Source organism: Prionailurus bengalensis, chromosome A1 (genome assembly GCF_016509475.1).
Source record: "Prionailurus bengalensis isolate Pbe53 chromosome A1, Fcat_Pben_1.1_paternal_pri, whole genome shotgun sequence".
Classification (NCBI taxonomy): Eukaryota; Metazoa; Chordata; class Mammalia; order Carnivora; family Felidae; genus Prionailurus; species Prionailurus bengalensis.
In genome coordinates this window covers 137,045,653-137,061,672 of record NC_057343.1, presented here as the reverse complement: position 1 = coordinate 137,061,672, position 16,020 = coordinate 137,045,653, and the positions used below count along the sequence as shown (strand labels likewise).

The 16,020-nt window shown below is 42.4% G+C and overlaps 1 protein-coding gene across 1 annotated transcript in view; it reads right to left on the bottom strand.

Moving 5' to 3' along the window:
- The window catches only part of MCCC2 (methylcrotonyl-CoA carboxylase subunit 2), a 70,721-nt gene extending 54,701 nt beyond the window's left edge, over nt 1–16,020 (bottom strand). The window contains exons 1-4 of the mRNA XM_043587552.1: nt 15,684–16,020; nt 7,251–7,317; nt 3,465–3,549; nt 1,068–1,169 (exon numbers count right to left, since the gene is read on the bottom strand). Of these exons, the coding sequence (XP_043443487.1) occupies nt 1,068–1,169; nt 3,465–3,549; nt 7,251–7,317; nt 15,684–15,812 (383 nt within the window). The 5' untranslated portion in view covers nt 15,813–16,020. The remainder of the gene's footprint in view (nt 1–1,067; nt 1,170–3,464; nt 3,550–7,250; nt 7,318–15,683) is intronic.

Below are 16,020 nucleotides of genomic sequence, written 5' to 3'. Positions count from 1 at the left end.
ACACGCGATAAACCAGCATCGGAGTCAAATGCAACTGTATCAGGCTCAGAGTCCAACCACCTGAGGTCAAAGCTGGGCTTTGCCAGGGTCTTGATCTTGGGCCAGTTATGATCTTACCAAGCAGGCTTCCGTGCCTGCAGAACAGGGATGATGACAGTAATACCCATTCTCACATAGCTGTGGTGATCATTAGAACAACTGGGGCACGTGGGTGGCTCAGCCAGTTAAGTGTCCAACTCTTGATTTGGGCTCAGGTCATGATCTCACACTTATAGAGCAGAGAGAGAGCCCTGCGCTGGGCTCCATGCTGGGTGTGGAGCCTGGTTAGGATTCTCCCTCTCCCTCTGCAACTCCCCCACACGCATGTGTGCTCTAGCTCTCCTCCTCCCCCCAAAAATACATAAGTAAAATAAAACAACCAATCAGTGGGAAGTGTTTACTACAATGTCTGGCATGCTAACTTGAGATGGTAAATGTGAGACCATACATAAATATACGCAAGTAAATTTAAGTTCTAGCAATCTAAATTCCCCAAGTCTAGAGTGGTTCTCAAATATTAGTATTCCAGAATCTTGGAGGGCTTGTTAAAAAACAGATTGCCAGGCCCCACCCTCAAAATTTAATTTAATACTTCTTACGAAGACCTAGTAATCTACACTTCTGTCAAGTTCTCAGGTGATGCTGATGCTACCTGAAGAGCACAATTAGAGAATGACTCCTCTAAGACAGTGGTTTTCACCAGAGATGTCCAAGAGATCACCTACAGAGCCTTGGAAAACGATATAAGCGAAGCCCACACCTGCAGATTCTGATTATGTAGGATGATTTGGATTTGAGCCCCAGAATTTGTGCTGTTTTTTTTTTGTTGTTTTTTTTTTTTTTTTCCTTCAGTCTTTGTCTCTAAATCTCCACAGATAAATCTAATACATGTCTGGGCAGGAAGCCTCAGCTACATAATATAAATAGCACAAAACTTGCAAGTTCATATGCAAAGCAGTGAGAGCTGGAAGACTGTGCCCGTCAATCTTTTCCTGCCCCACATTATGGAGTGTAAGTAGAACACTCACCCTGATACTCTCCCAATGCCTGTAATAATGCCACCGGCAGGTACCTCCTCATTAGCATATAACTGGTAACCTGCAAACTGGGAAAATTCCAGAAATGGAGACCTGCAGGGAAGAAAGGATATTGCCTGAATTGAAGTTATTTTTTAAAAATGCATATTTAAAGTTATACGTGGGAAAGATTAACAAGCCAATGTTTCAAGCATGCATGTTGAACATATATAAAATCCACAAAAAAGAAAAATATTTAAGCAAAATCTAGTGTGGGTAGTTTGAGGATTTACACAGTATAGCCATGAAATAGAACACTAAGTAGCTATTTTAAAGGATGTCGTACCAATGTGTTTATTAGTACAGAAAGAGAATAGCATGTAACACTTATATAAGCCCCTACCCTTTGCCCAGCTCTTTTTCAGGACCTTCAGAAACCTAACTCACTTGTACCTCAGAACTACTTCCTGAGGTGGATCCTATTATGATCCCCACTGACAGAGGAGGAAACTAAAAAAAAGAAATTGAATCACTTGTCTGAAGTCACACAACTAGTAAGTGGCAGAGCTGGGTTTTGATAAGCAATCTAACCCCAGGGACCAGGCTCCACACCACTGTGGCTATTACTCCACCTTTCACTTACTTAAATGTCCAAGATCTAGTTAAGTAGGGGAAAAAAGGGTGTTATAAAACACCCACATTTAGTATGATTCCATTTTTCTTATAAAAAAAAGTGTCTATTACACATACACCTAAGAACAGTCTAGAAGGATGCACACTTGGTGTTAACAGTGTTTTTGCCTCCAGGTTGGGAATATGGGTGTATGTCATAAAAAAATACTTTCAGGGGCACCTGGGTGGCCCAGTTGGTTAAGCGTCCGACTCTTCGTTTCAGCTCAGGTCATGATCTCACGCTTAGTGAGTTGGAGCCCCACATTGGGCTCCATACTGACAGTGTGGAGCTTGCCTGGGATTCTCTCCCTCTCTCACCACCCCTCCCCTGCTTGCTCTCTCTGTCTCTCTCAAAAATAAATAAGTAAATAAACTTTAAAAATTAAAAAAAAAAAAAAAAAAAAAAGGACTGAGTGTTTCAGTCAGTCAGGTGTCTGACTTCTACTCAGGTCATAATCTCACAGTTCGTGGGTTTGAGCCCCACATCAGGCTCTGCACTGACAGTGTGGAGCCCGCCTGGGATTCTCTCTCCCTCTCTGTCCCTCTCCCACTGTGCTCCTCTTTCAAAATAAATAAAAATAAAACTTAAAAAAAAAAAAAAAACTTTTGGAGTCCTCATTCCCTTCTCTCCACCTGCATTCCCTCCACTCCAATCCTTCAGGAAATCCCACTGGGTTAGCTCTATCTTGACAGGACATTCTCATCACCTCTAGTACTACTATCCTAAGTTCAAAGTCACATCATGTCTCCTTTGAATCACTGCCACAGATGTCTAACTCATCTTGGTGCTTCCAGCCTTGCTGCCCACTTTCTACTCCACAAACAGCAGCTAGAATGACTCTTTTCAGATGTAAGTCACATAGATCATAATAGTTTCATGTTCAAAATCCCAAGAGCCTCCTCATTCCTCTCTGGATAAAAGCCAAAACTCTTGGGGAGCCTGAGTGGCTCAGTCGGTTAAACCTCCGACTTTTGATTTTGGTTCAGGACATGATCTCATGGTTCATGAGTTCAAGCCCCACATCGTGCTCTGCGCTGACAGTGCAGAGCCTGCTTGGGATTCTCTCCCCACCCACCCCCCCACCCCTCACTCTCTCAAAATAAAAATAAACTTAAAAAAAAAAAAAAGCCAAAACTCTTACACTAACCTCCAAGGTTTTATGGAATGGAACCCTACCTCCTACCACTCTCCCCTTCATGTCTTCTACCCCAAACACACTGGCATCCTCAGTTCTTGAGCGTATCAGCATATCCTGCACATTCCTACCTCAGGGCCTTTGCAGTGGCTATTCCTTCTGTCTGTTAACACTCTTTCACTGTATTTCAGGGCTCTCTCTCTTCACTCCTTCAAATCTTTGCTCAGATGTCACTTTCTCAATGAGGCCTACCCTAACCACCTTATTTAAAACTACAACTTGACCCTCCTCCCTTATTCCGGTCTTTCTTTTTCCCATGACATTTATCACCTTCTAACATACTGCAGAACTTACATTTGTCATTTACTTTCTACTTCCTCCTGCTACAATGTAAACTCCAGTTGGACAAGGACCTGTGTCGGTTTTGTTCACTCATGTATCACTAGCACCTACAACAGTGCCTGACACTTAGAATCTCAATAAACATTTGTTGTTGAATCTTAGAGTAAGAATCAGAATTTTAAATCACTTATTTATAAAACTGTTTAAGAAAGTACCACAGATTAGAGAACACTTGAGTTAGCACTTGGGCAATACCAACCCTGGGTCTAGAAGACTGTCCACTCTTTCTCTGGCTAAAAGTTTTCCTCTTGATACGTGGCGTTCTCGGGCTTTCTCACTGCCTCCTGCGATAAAAACATGATTAGATTAGATTGATAGCATATAAGGTCTCCCAGTAATTTAAGGCCAGAAAAACATAAAACAGCCCAAAATACAGCACTTTTAAAAGTTCAACGTATCTTTTCAGAAACAGCTAATTTTCAGATCTTCCATTCAACTCACAAGCTTTATTTTCTGAAGTAAATAAACTTGCATTTAAAAAAAAAAAAAATCAGTCGATTTCTGATTTCACAGCATACCATACATTTTCTGAATTCACTGGTAATTGCTTAAAGAAATAATATAGCATCTTCTCTGCAACTCATGCATTGCCAATACTGCCTCAACTCCACATCTGTTCAATACCTACGACTACCTAGCGCTCGGCTACGTACTATGTGAAATTTGAAAAAGTCCTAGCTTCATTTGTCCCAGGCGAAAAGCACTGTTTTAGAAATGACCTCCATGATGAGTGCGGCAAGACTTACCTAAAGGTAGGCGACCCATAACTTTTTACACTGTCTCCAAATGGGAGAGAGCTGCACACCTAACATGCCAACTAAGAAGTCCACTTCTGTTAGTATCTTCACTCAGAGACTGGCTTCTGTGTTTCCTCAAGCTGCTCCGGTCCAAGAAACTACAGTAGTCAAAGAGCCCACGGAGGTAACCGGGTGAGGGTGCCTGAAGTGAACAGCACACCAACCCTCCCCGAGACTGACAGCTGCTGGGCTCGGTATCTCGTGAATATTGATAACCCACTCTCAGCAACCCAAGGCATCAGACCAGAAAGGGAAGGATCATACAGTACCTTAATAGGTTTATTTTCACTGGTGCCCACGACTTTCATCTTAATCTGCTCTGGGGCTCATGAAGTGTTCAGCTATCTAAAAAAGCTATTTCTTTGGGGGCTTTTTAGGGGAGAAAACAAGCTCTTACCTACTTCATACAAGCTTCCAAGTATTACCTTGTTTTTCAAACCAGGCCTCTTTCCTCTATCCAAGGGAATTTTTTTTTTTTCCTGAAGAGGCAGATGGCATACTTTTAAGATTAAATCTGCCCTAAAGTTACCAAGAAAATTGTATTACACGTTTAACCTTTTAAAATGAAAATAATTCTAGGAGGCAAAGATTTAGTTCCAAAATAGTGTGATGAAGTCAAACCGCTCTTCTCTTTCTCCCAACCACTCAGAGGACCTGACTTCCCCTACTAAGGTGGGTCTGGGTGTAGGAGAGTGCAGGAGAGAGGGGTTATCAAGGGGCACAGGAAATTTCTGGGAGAGGCACGTTTATGATCTTGGTTGTAGTGCCGGTTTCACAAGGAATATACCTATGTCAAAACTCAAATTGTACATTTTAAATAATGCAGTTTATTGTATGTCAGTTACACCTTAATAATACTGTTTAAAAATAAATATTACAAGAAAAATGCACCTGAGGCAATGAAAGGAAAGCCAGGTCTTGTGGTGAGGGTCTTTGGAGAGTCGGGTGACCTAAATACTCACTAAAGGACTAGCAAGGGAGAGGTGGCCAGAGAAGGTAGAATGACAAAGAAGTGATAAGAAACACACACATTTGTTTTCCAAGTACTTAAGATAAAACCATTCTTTGTTAATTCTGCCTAGAGTATGAATTGGCAATTTGGAACAGTTGGTGACTTCCAGTTTTATTAGGAAAAATCAGAAAGAGGGCTATCCTTGAAGCAGATTTTCAGATTACAGAGCTCTGCTCCTCTGGCATTTAAACTGACTTGGGATATGTGGATAGCCATAAAAACAACATGACACAGCATCTTAGTTTTCCAAGGATTATTCTCAAAGATTCTGCACTATCTCCATTTCCACAGACTTGGAGACTGAAAAGCCCTTCTCCTCGCTCGTTTACCATATTGCATTCATTCTGATAGATACATTTTGTTCACACTTTTAACATCCCTGAAATCAGGAAGCATTTTACAGTTTACAGGATGTGAGTTTTTTTTTTTAATGTTTCTTTATTTTGAAAGAGAGAGAGAGAAACAGCACATGCACGTGCAAGTGAGGGAGGGGCAGAGAGAGAAGGAGAGACAGAATTCCAAGCAGGCTCCACACTCGGCTTGATTCTACAACCGAGATCATGACCTGAGGCGCAATCAAGAGTTGGGCCAACCAGGCACCCCTATAGCATCTTTTTTTTTTTTTTTAAGTTTATTTACTTCGAAAGAGAGAGAGGGAGACAGCATGAGCACCAGCAGGGGAGGGGCAGAGAGAGAGGGAGAGAGAATTCCAAGCAGGTTTCATGCTGTCAGCACAGAGCCCAATGCGGGGCTCAAACTCAAAAACCATGAGTTCGTGACCTGAGCTGAAATCAAGAGTCATATGCTTAAGTGACTGAGCCACCCAGGCGCCCCAAGCATCTTTTAATCAACACATCTGTCTGCCTCTGCCTGCACAGCACAAATGTCACTTCAACTGTGACATGCATTGTTAGAACTGTATGCATGGAGTTAACTTCCATTTTAAAAGTCTTCAAAAACCATCTTTAGGTCATTACAAGTCCCCTGTTTTAACCACCAAAACTATTTGTGCTTTTCCATATTGGTAAAGTAATTATCACGCAGCATTATAAAGCTAAGCACTTCAGAATCTATCAAAATACTTACAGTGGCACCTGCGGGGCTCAGTATGTTAAGCATCCAGCTCTTGATTTCTGCTCAGGTCATGATCTCATGGTTTGTGAGTTCAAGCCCCACGTTTGTGCTATGAGCCCAGAACCTGCTTGAGAGTCAGTCTCTCTCTCTCTCTCTCTCTCTCTCTCTCTCTCTCTGCCCTATCCTGCTCGCATGTACAAGCAGGCACACACACTCTCTCTCAAAATAAATGAATAAGCTTAAAAAAAAAAAAAAACTATTTTGGAAATACCTTTTAGTTTCAACTCACAAAGCCTTCTAAAGTAAATTTTTGCATTGACCAATAATGGCACAGCAGAATTTGCTGTAATTGTTTAGACATTAATAGTTTACATTCCCCATGATGCAATTTCTTCCAAGTGAAAGGATGTCTATTATGTCCACAATTTGAAAATAGAAAATAATAACAATTTGCCAAGTTCTTAGGAAATATCACTTATTTAATCAGCAATAAACCCACATAGACATTATTTACAAGTTATATAACAAAGCAGAAAATTCATAATTACACAAAATTAGTATATAGGATGAATATAACTAATGAACAGAAAAGGTTTCAGTTGCTTCAGGTAAAACAAAAATTTTAATGGATGCTGTGGCTGAAATAAACCTGTAAGCAGAAATACTTTAAAAATTAGTGAATCTGAGGGGCACTTGGGTGGCTCAATCGTTTGAGCGTCTGACTTCGGCTCAGGTCATGATCTCCTGGTTTGTGGATTCAAGCCCTACATCTGGCTCTGTGCTGACAGCTCAAGCCCAGAGCCTGCTTCAGATTCTGTGTCTCCCTCTCTCTCTGCCCCTTCCCTGCTCATGCTTTGTCTCTCAAAAATAAGTAAACATAAAAAAACTTTTTAAATTGATGAATCTGAAATTTTACTTTTTCCCACGTAATGGCAATGCTGTAAGAGCAAAAAAACTGACAACAGGAAAAAATGAAATGTCAGCACACCAACGAACAGTCTTGAAGAGTCAAAGCTTACTGCTACTGGTTTTTCCTAAAACCAATAACTATCAAGGAACATTTTCATTAAAAGCATAAAAGGAAGAATAAATGAGTGGTTACCTAATCTTATTTTCTGTGCTCGTTCATGGAGCTGATTTACAAGTACTTTCATCTGTTCATAGTTTTCCTAAAACAGAAGCAAAGAAAGGGAGAGTAATATTAGAAAGCAATTATCTTTTTTTTTTAACCAAAGTAAGGGCTAATGTGAACATCATGTGTCACCGCATGTGGCCTCACACCTACCCATGTGGCCTCCATGTGGTCACTCCATCGGATGAAAAGGATGACTCCTGCCTCTCCACCTCTGCCCAAGCTCCCCTTCACTACCACCTTCCCTCTCCAGTCCATCAATCCTAATATTACCCCTCTTTAGAGATCAATTCGTGTTCCCTCTCATCTGTAACACCTCTCATTTCTGGTCACTCCTACTCATTTACCATCTTTCTTCCTTCAGCATTAACCAAACTTAATTGATTTCTATTTGTTTTCCTATTTTAAGGAATATAAGCCCTTAGAGAATTAAAATGCCATCTTCCTTTTTCTGTCCCATCAATCACTGCCCTAAGAAGTTTCCAACCAATGCAGAAATACTTGGGGGTACCTGGGTGGCTCAGTCGGTTGAGCATCTGACTCTTGATATCAGCTCAAGGCATGATCTCACAGTTCATGGGTTCAAGCCCCACATCACCCTCTTCACTAACTTTGCAAAAACTGCTTGGGATTTTTGGTCTTCCTCTCTCTCTCTCTCTCTCTGCCCCTTCCCTGCTCGAATGCTCACTCTCTCTCAAAATAAATAAATAAGGGGCCCCTGGGTGGCTCAGTCGGTTAAGCGTCCAACTTCGGCTCAGGTCATGATCTCACAGTTTGTGAGTTCAAGCCCGTGTCAGGCTCTGCGCTGACAGCTCAGAGCCTGGAGCCTGCTTCAGATTCTGTGTCTCCTTCTTGTTCTGCCCCTCTCCTACTCTTTCTCTCTGTCTTTCAAAAATAATAAAACATTAAAAAAATTTTTTAAATAAATAAGTAAACATTAAAAAAAAACACTTGCTAACTGACAAATTACACTTAAAAACAGAGCCCAGGAAACACAACAGATCCTATTTTATATTTAAAAAGGAACAAGAGCCACCTGGGTGGCTCAGTCAATTAAGCGTCTGACTTCAGCTCAGGTCATGATCTCATGGGTTCCGAGTTCGAGTGCCGTGTTGGGCTCTGGGCTGACAGCTCAGAGCCTGGAGCCTACTTCAGATTCTGTCTCCCTCTCTCTCTGCCCTTCCCCTGCCCCTCAAAGGTAAACACTAAAAAAAAATTTTATAAATAAATAAAAAGGAACAAAACTCTATGTTTGCACGTCTTTAGAAATTTTCTAGAGTAACATTCAAGAAAATATAAACTGTGAGAGGTGGAAAAAGGGTACAGGGCCTCATTTTTCACCTTCTGTAAATTTTGTTTGATCAGTATATTACTTTAGACCAAGAATTAAATAGCTAGTTTTTGTGAAAATTCAGAGTTTAGCCTACTAATACATTTTGCTCCCCACAATGTCTTTAACATGTCTGATGATCTAATTCCTTTTACATGATGCAATACTAAGCAGCTTGCCAGCTGTTCAAAATTAGAAGAATTTACCGTGTTTACAACAGAGCTCTATTATTTATTTTCTACAGCTCTAAGAGCTCCCAAGGTCAAGGTTTCTGCTACATTCTCTTGCTCTGCAAAATGCAGAAAATAAAGGGAGAAGCAGCAGATTGTTAGGGAAAGAACCTCTGCCCTGGATCAGGGAGGTCCCCACCTCAGAACCATCTCTGCCTGCTAGCCCTGTGATGACTTCCCTGCTAGGTCTCCCGAGCCCTGTCCTACGGCAGACAACCTGTGGGAACAGAACTCCGTAACTCGCCTAGAACGTTGTTTCCCAACCTTGACAGACATTGGAATCACTAGGAAGCTTTGAAAAATAAAAATAAAAACAAACCCTCAGAGATTCTGATGTCATTGATTACAAATGTGGCCTGGGCATTAAGCACCATAAAGGTTCCCCAAGCGATTTAAATATCCAACCAAAAACAGAGGAACACTGGCCCACAGTCTCCATTTCTGAGTTACCCTCAAGGCAAATTGGAAACCTACCAAAAGGGGGGTTTGGTAATAGGCAAAGGGTTCTTTTATCACCAGAATTTTTTCAGATTACCATAGTATTTGCTGATATTAAGAGCATGAGGCAGTGGAAGCTGAGAATTTCGCTCTACTACAAAGCCTAGGTTAGAGATCCTTCTTATTCACAGTTAGCAAAGTCAGAAACTCCCAACTTCATGAATTGCCTCAGACAGAAACAAAGCTCTGCACTGGAGCGTGTCTGTTCAGCCCATCACCAAGAGATGGCATTAGAGCAACGTGTGTAATGCCACCTGATGTGTATGAGGAGACCAAGCAGCCTTTCAAAACCTAACATCCAACCTCGGTACTGACAGCCTCCTAGGCTGAGAACTACTGCTAGTAAGCAGGAGCTGCGTCCTGAACTCCTTTGTCGTCTGCGAGAGACACAGCAGAGGGAATTTGTAAGGGGAAGACCTCCTTGTATGAACAAAACAGAGTGGTAAGGAAGCTCCGGGGGACGGAGTTGGTGGCCAACTCCTATCTATAGCTAAAGGGCATCTTCTCTGTGGACTCTCTCACCTGACCCTGCGCTGCAGCTCTGTGGCTCAGGGCTGGGTGCTACTCTGGTCTCAGGCCCTGGGCACCCGCTTGGTGCTGCTGAACACACAGAGTGAGGAAAAGATCTGATTACTATGTTGCTAAGTGGAAAGGAAAGCAGATTGTTTTACTGCAACAAGTAAATATTTTTTGCTGGTTTTGTGCTTAAAGTCTAACTTGTCACTTCTAGCTTTATTCTAAGGTTAAAAATCCACCTCATAAATGTCTAAGATACCTTTTTTTTTTTTTTAAAGTAAGCTCTATGCCCAACATAGGGCCAGAACTCATGACCCCGAGATCAACAGTCACACGCTCTACTGACTGAGCCAGCCAGCAGCCACTTAGAAACCTTGATCTCAAGAATCCCCACGGATGGTGAAGCGCCTTCATGAGGATAGGCAGCCTTCTCAAATGCTCCACTGTTTGGAATTTCACTTTCTCTCTCTGCCACTCTCAGCATGTGATTCTATGGTTATTCAACAAAAGATGTGCTCACTGTTGAGCTTAAGGAATTTCTGAAAAAGAACCTCATCCAAACTGTTAACCCTTGTGTCTCTTCACTTTCTAGTAGTCAGGTTAAAAGATAATCTGAAAAATACACTGTAGGAAAGAAAAGAGAAGCCACATATATTGTTCAACATGTGACTCCAAGTTCAATAAAAGGAATTTGGTGCTAATGGAAAAAAAAAATCTGAATACCTACTGTCTCAGCAAGGTATGTGAAAAGCTAACACATTTACCTTGGAGTAAGCTTATATTGTTAGTTTAAAATTGATAGGATGAAGAAAAAAAAGTTTTTCCAGTGACATTATTTGCAGCTAATTCTCAAACAAGTCCATCCAGTCATTATGACATACTATCTCCTTCTCAGTCCTAACTTATTTAGCTCAACAGCACTAGAAAATGAATAGACAGGTTACAGTATGGCAAAGTGAAGGCGCAGGGATTTCTCTAACATGTTCAGCTCCTCTTTAATGGGGTTTGTCATTGTTGTTAATAAAAGAAATTTAGGGGCACCTGGGTGGCTCAGTCAGTCAAGTGTCCAACTTCAGCTTAGGTCATGATCTCATGGTTCATGAGTTTGAGCACCGTGTCAGGCTCTGGGCTGACAGCTCAGAGCCTGGAGGCTGCTTCAGATTCTGTGTTTCCCTCTCTCTCTGCCCCTCCCCCACTCATGCTCTGTGTCTCTCTCAAAAATAAATCAACATAAAAATTAAAAATAGAAGAAACTTAACTTTGTTTCATGGAAATTTTCAAACATATACAAAAGCAAAAAAGATTAGTATAATAAATGTAGCCAAAGTCCTTCAACAATTATCCACAATGGCCCAAGTTTTTTTATTTTTGCCCCCACCCTGAATTATTTTGAAGAAAATACTAGACATAACACTTCCTCTGTAAGTATTTCCAAATCTCCAAAAGATGAGGACCATTACTGCATACCAATACTCTGTTAATGAAATCAAATATCCAACTAGTGAAGACACTTCCTCAGCTGTCAGAGGAAGTTTACAGTTTACAGTTTTTTACAGTTTATTGGAAAGGATTCTATGGAAGGTCTATATAGCCACAAGCGACTGATATTTCTTAAGTCTTTTCTGAAATTCTGAAATTTTCTGAAACTAAGTCTTTTCTAAGTTCATCCATCTTTTTTTTTGCCTTGACATGTTCTCTTTGTCCCCTAGATTTTTCCCACAATGTTAAATGTGTCCTCCCAGTATCCTTCAACAAGTTCTTCTTCCCTTGCAGATCTAGAGGCTGATGGGATTTTGATGTGCCGTAGTTTCTTATTTTCCCCCCAACTCATCAAGAATTAGCTGACCTGGGGAGCCTGGGTGGTTCAGTCGGTTGAGCATCCGACTCTTGGTTTGGGCTCAGGTCATGATCCCAGGGTTGTAGGATCAAGCCCCGAGTGGGGCTCCACTTGCCACTTAAGATTCTCCTTCTGCAGGGCATCTGGGTGGCTGAGCTGGTTGAGCGTCCGTCGGACTTTGGCTCAGGTCAGGATCTCACAGTTCATGAGTTTGAGCTCTGTATTGGGTTCTGTGAGGACAGTTTAGAGCCTGGAGTCTGCTTTGGACTGTGTTTCCCTTTCTCTCTGTCCCTCCCCAACTTGCATTTTCCCTCTCTCTCTCAAAAATAAATATTTTTAAAAAAGAAAGAAAAAGATTCTCCCTCTGTCCCTCTTTCTCTAAATTTTTTTAAAGTGAAAAAAAATAATAATAATTAGCTGATGCCCCTCCACCTGCATTCTACCTCCCAGTCTTCTGTCAACTTTGCAAACCACAGGCACCAAAGTTCAGAATTGATGAGTAGTTCCATACACACAGAGAAAACAAGTAATTCTCTACTAAAGTGGGCTGAAACCCAAGGTACAATTGCTATAGCCTATGACATTGACCAATTTAGAACAAAGTCAATCAAACCTAAAGCTACTTATACAAGGGATCTTTATCCTAGCTAAGCCAGTCTTCCAATTAAGAAATAAAGGAAATTGTCACCAATTGCCAAGGCTTTCTGAAGCATATGGCCATGAGAAGTGACAGCAGGCAGTTTGGATTCCTAGTCACTAAGAAAACTGGGCAGAGAGAAACCAGACTGTGGCCAGGGCTCCTAGGTGCCATCTCCCACCCAAGGCATGGCTTTATTTTTTGCTCCCCTCTTGTGGGTTTTTGTTTGCCTTAAAGTTTACTACTTGTAGCTGGTGGCCCCAGAAGACAAGGATACACCTAAGTGAAATCTTTTAAGATCCAACATAAGAACACATCCACTCTCTCTCTACCGTTTATCTGTGGCAGACACGTAGAGCTGCTTATCCATATCCATTCTTCCATCCTTCTTAATGATGAAATCCCAATTTTATTCAAGGTAACAACATGCCTTGCTGGAAAAGTAAAACATCATAGCCTCCTTTTGTAGACAGGTGTGGCCATGTGACTAAATTCTAACCAATGAAATAGAGGCAGAAGTTGTTAGGCATGACTTCTAGAAAGGCTTCTTAAAAAGAAAACAAACAGGTGAGGGTGTCCTTTCGCCTACTCTCCCTTCCTCCTCTTTGTCCCTGAACTCAAGACATAATAGGTGGAGCTTATGTGGCAATCTCTACAGCATGAGACAGAATGTACTACTTACTCAAAATTCTTCTGTCCCTCTCATCCTTGCCAAGGTTCAGTGTGAGATTATCCGTCCCCACCCACAGTCCATGAGTCTGTCCCTTTTACTTGCTCTGACCAGTGGAATGTGGGCAAGGGTGACAGTGTACCAAATGCAAGCAAAGGCTCTAAGATGGACAGTGTTTCCATAGTCCCGTCTTGAACCCCAGCCTTCCATTATGAGAGAAGCATCCCTTGGCAGCCACTGCCCCTTCGGTCTGAGTTTGGGAATAAAAAACAAATACAGCAGACCTGAATCTGGTACGCTGCCCAGAGAAGAACCACCACAACCAACCCTGATCCCAGAGCAAAAAATAAATATCTGTTCTTTTGGACACAGAGATCTTGGGATTGTTTCCTATACAGCATTACTGAAGCGAAAAGCTGGCTAAACAGATCCTGAGATGACATCACAGAGGGAAGGAAAAGTTGCGAGAGCTAATACTTCTTGAGGGCTTATTATGTCCCAGGCAATGTTATAGGCAGCCACTAATTGTCCTGATGGTTCTATAAGATATGCACAGTTATTAATGCTATTATACAATTGAGGTAACTGAGGTACAGAGAGGTTAAGTAACTAGTCCAAAATCACTCAGCTAATAAGTAGTAGAGCCAGGATTTAAGCCAAGGCTCACTAGTTCCAGAACCTTGCTCTTAAACCATTATGCCACACTGTCTTTGCCCACTCACAGGGCCACTGTTAACACTTTAGCTTATTTCCCTCCTGTTTTTCCTCTCCATGGAAATATGTTATTTTTTAGTTTTTAACATACATGAAATACTAGACTAAGACCTTTCCCATCATACCACAACTACTTCCGTATTCTAATTACTAGTGCACAGACTGGACCAGAACATTAAACATTTTACATAGAGAAAGAAGTTATATCAGGCCTATACCCCCAAACCCCTAGCTAACAGCCACCATCAAAAACATAGGCCTCGGGGCGCCTGGGTGGCTCAGTCAGTTAAGCCTCCAACTTCGGCTCAGGTCATGATCATGCAGTTCGTGAGTTCGGGCTCTGTGCTGTCAGCTGAGCCTGGAGCATGCTTCAGATTCTGTCTCCCTCTCTCTCTGCCCCTTCCCCGTTCACACTCTGTTTCTGTCTCCTTCAAAGATGAATAAACATTAAAAAAGCAAAACAAAACAAAACACAGGCCTGGACCTAAAGCCAAAAAGATGGCAGACCAGGAAGCTCCAGGCCCTCATTCTCCCACAGAGACAGGCCCAAACAACCAAAAACTGGCTAAAATAACCTTACAGAAACTCTGGAAAATGTCAAAAGCCTACAGCAACCAGAAAAACACCCAGCCAAGAAGTCATATTCAAAACAGAAACAAGTCTCTCCTCCATACTGCCACCACACTAATGATTCGATCACATCCCATAGGATTTTGCCACTTCCCTACTTAAATATCTTAGCAGACAGCCTGGAAAATGAAATCCGAAGGTGGCTTCAGCACGCAAGACGCTCCACTATTTAATCTCATCTACTCCATGAATTCATCGACTCCATCAATTCCATTCCCTAGTCATTACTTCTAAGTCCTCATACCCTCTATATGCTTTCAGAACTTGGTTATCTATGTTCTCATAACTTCCGTAGTTTGTACAGACTTGCCTCTCCTTCTCCACCCTGAACCTGACCAGCTCTGACCCAACAACAATCAAGATCCAACTCACTCATTACTTTGTATCTGTGGCTTTCTGTAACCACCTTTTTCAAGTTTTAGATACCACTTACCACAATGCACTGTAAGTACATGCTTTCTTGTTCACCTTCCCCACAAAATTATGACCTATACCAAGTACCTAACATACTGCCTAAACCAAAGAAAGTTTAATATTTCTGAATTAAACAGTTCTCTCCCGACCCCAGAAAATCTAGACTTTAGGAACCCTCTCACTGGATACTGTTTGCTTCAGCCTTATTTTCTTTCGATGTAAGGAAACTGTTTAAAATGTCTTTTCTGAAAGTTACTTGTACAACTTAAATGTTATCTGTATAACCTCAGAAACCATGGGATAGGGTGGAATTTCCCGGCTATGAAATTTCACAAGCTGTTTCTGTGACACTGTTATACCTCCCAATTCCAAGAAAGGGTTATTCAAAGACAGCGTGCGATAAGTATGTTCTATTAACATAACCAACTATTTAACTAAAGTCTGGTAAGCACAACCCTATCTGTACCAGGCAAGTGGTTCCCAAAGCTGGACTTCGCCAAGCCCTCAGGACTTCACTAACAACGCAAACACCAGGATCCCACCCCAGAGACCCCAAAGATCCAGGCCGGGGCTTAACGCAGCCGTATATTCAACAAGTTCCTCGGCTGACAATGCTAAGTCAGGTTTTGAGAACCATTGATTTCAAAGATACAAAATACAGTGCCAGTGCTAAAAGTGAACTAAGATATATTTTATTTGGAACTATCTTCCTCTGCAAACTTCACGACCCTTATTGTGTCCCAGAATCATGACCGGAGGCTCCAGAGAAAAGAACAGAGCTGTTAAAGTGTGTCCACAGTTCACCGGCTTCCTTGTCCGGCCAGTGTTTAGTCCTGTCCGGCCCACATTGGCGGACACAGGAAGAGGAGTCACAGGCTCAGTCAGGGGTTTCCAGGTCTGGGCCGCCGGAGCGCTCGCGCAGCCTACCTGGTAGATGGCAGAACCCGAGTCCGGCTGGGTACCCAGTGTGGCCACCGAGTCCCCGTGATAAGCGCGCGGCCCGGGGACAAGGGCGCGGGCGCACGGCCGCAGGGCTAACCTCAGGGAAGCCCACATGACAGCCGGCCCGGAGCGAAGAACTAGCGCAACAGAGCTGCCCGCGCAGGTTCAGAGTTGGTTATTTCCCAGCCGGCTTCCCTGAGTCAGGGTGCAACTCAGCTCGCGTCCTTACAGCCCAACCCGCCTGAAACACCCCAAAGTCTCAGGCCAGCCACGGCACGTGCGTGGGCTCGCCAGCCGTAAAAGGTCGACGCTGCGCACCACG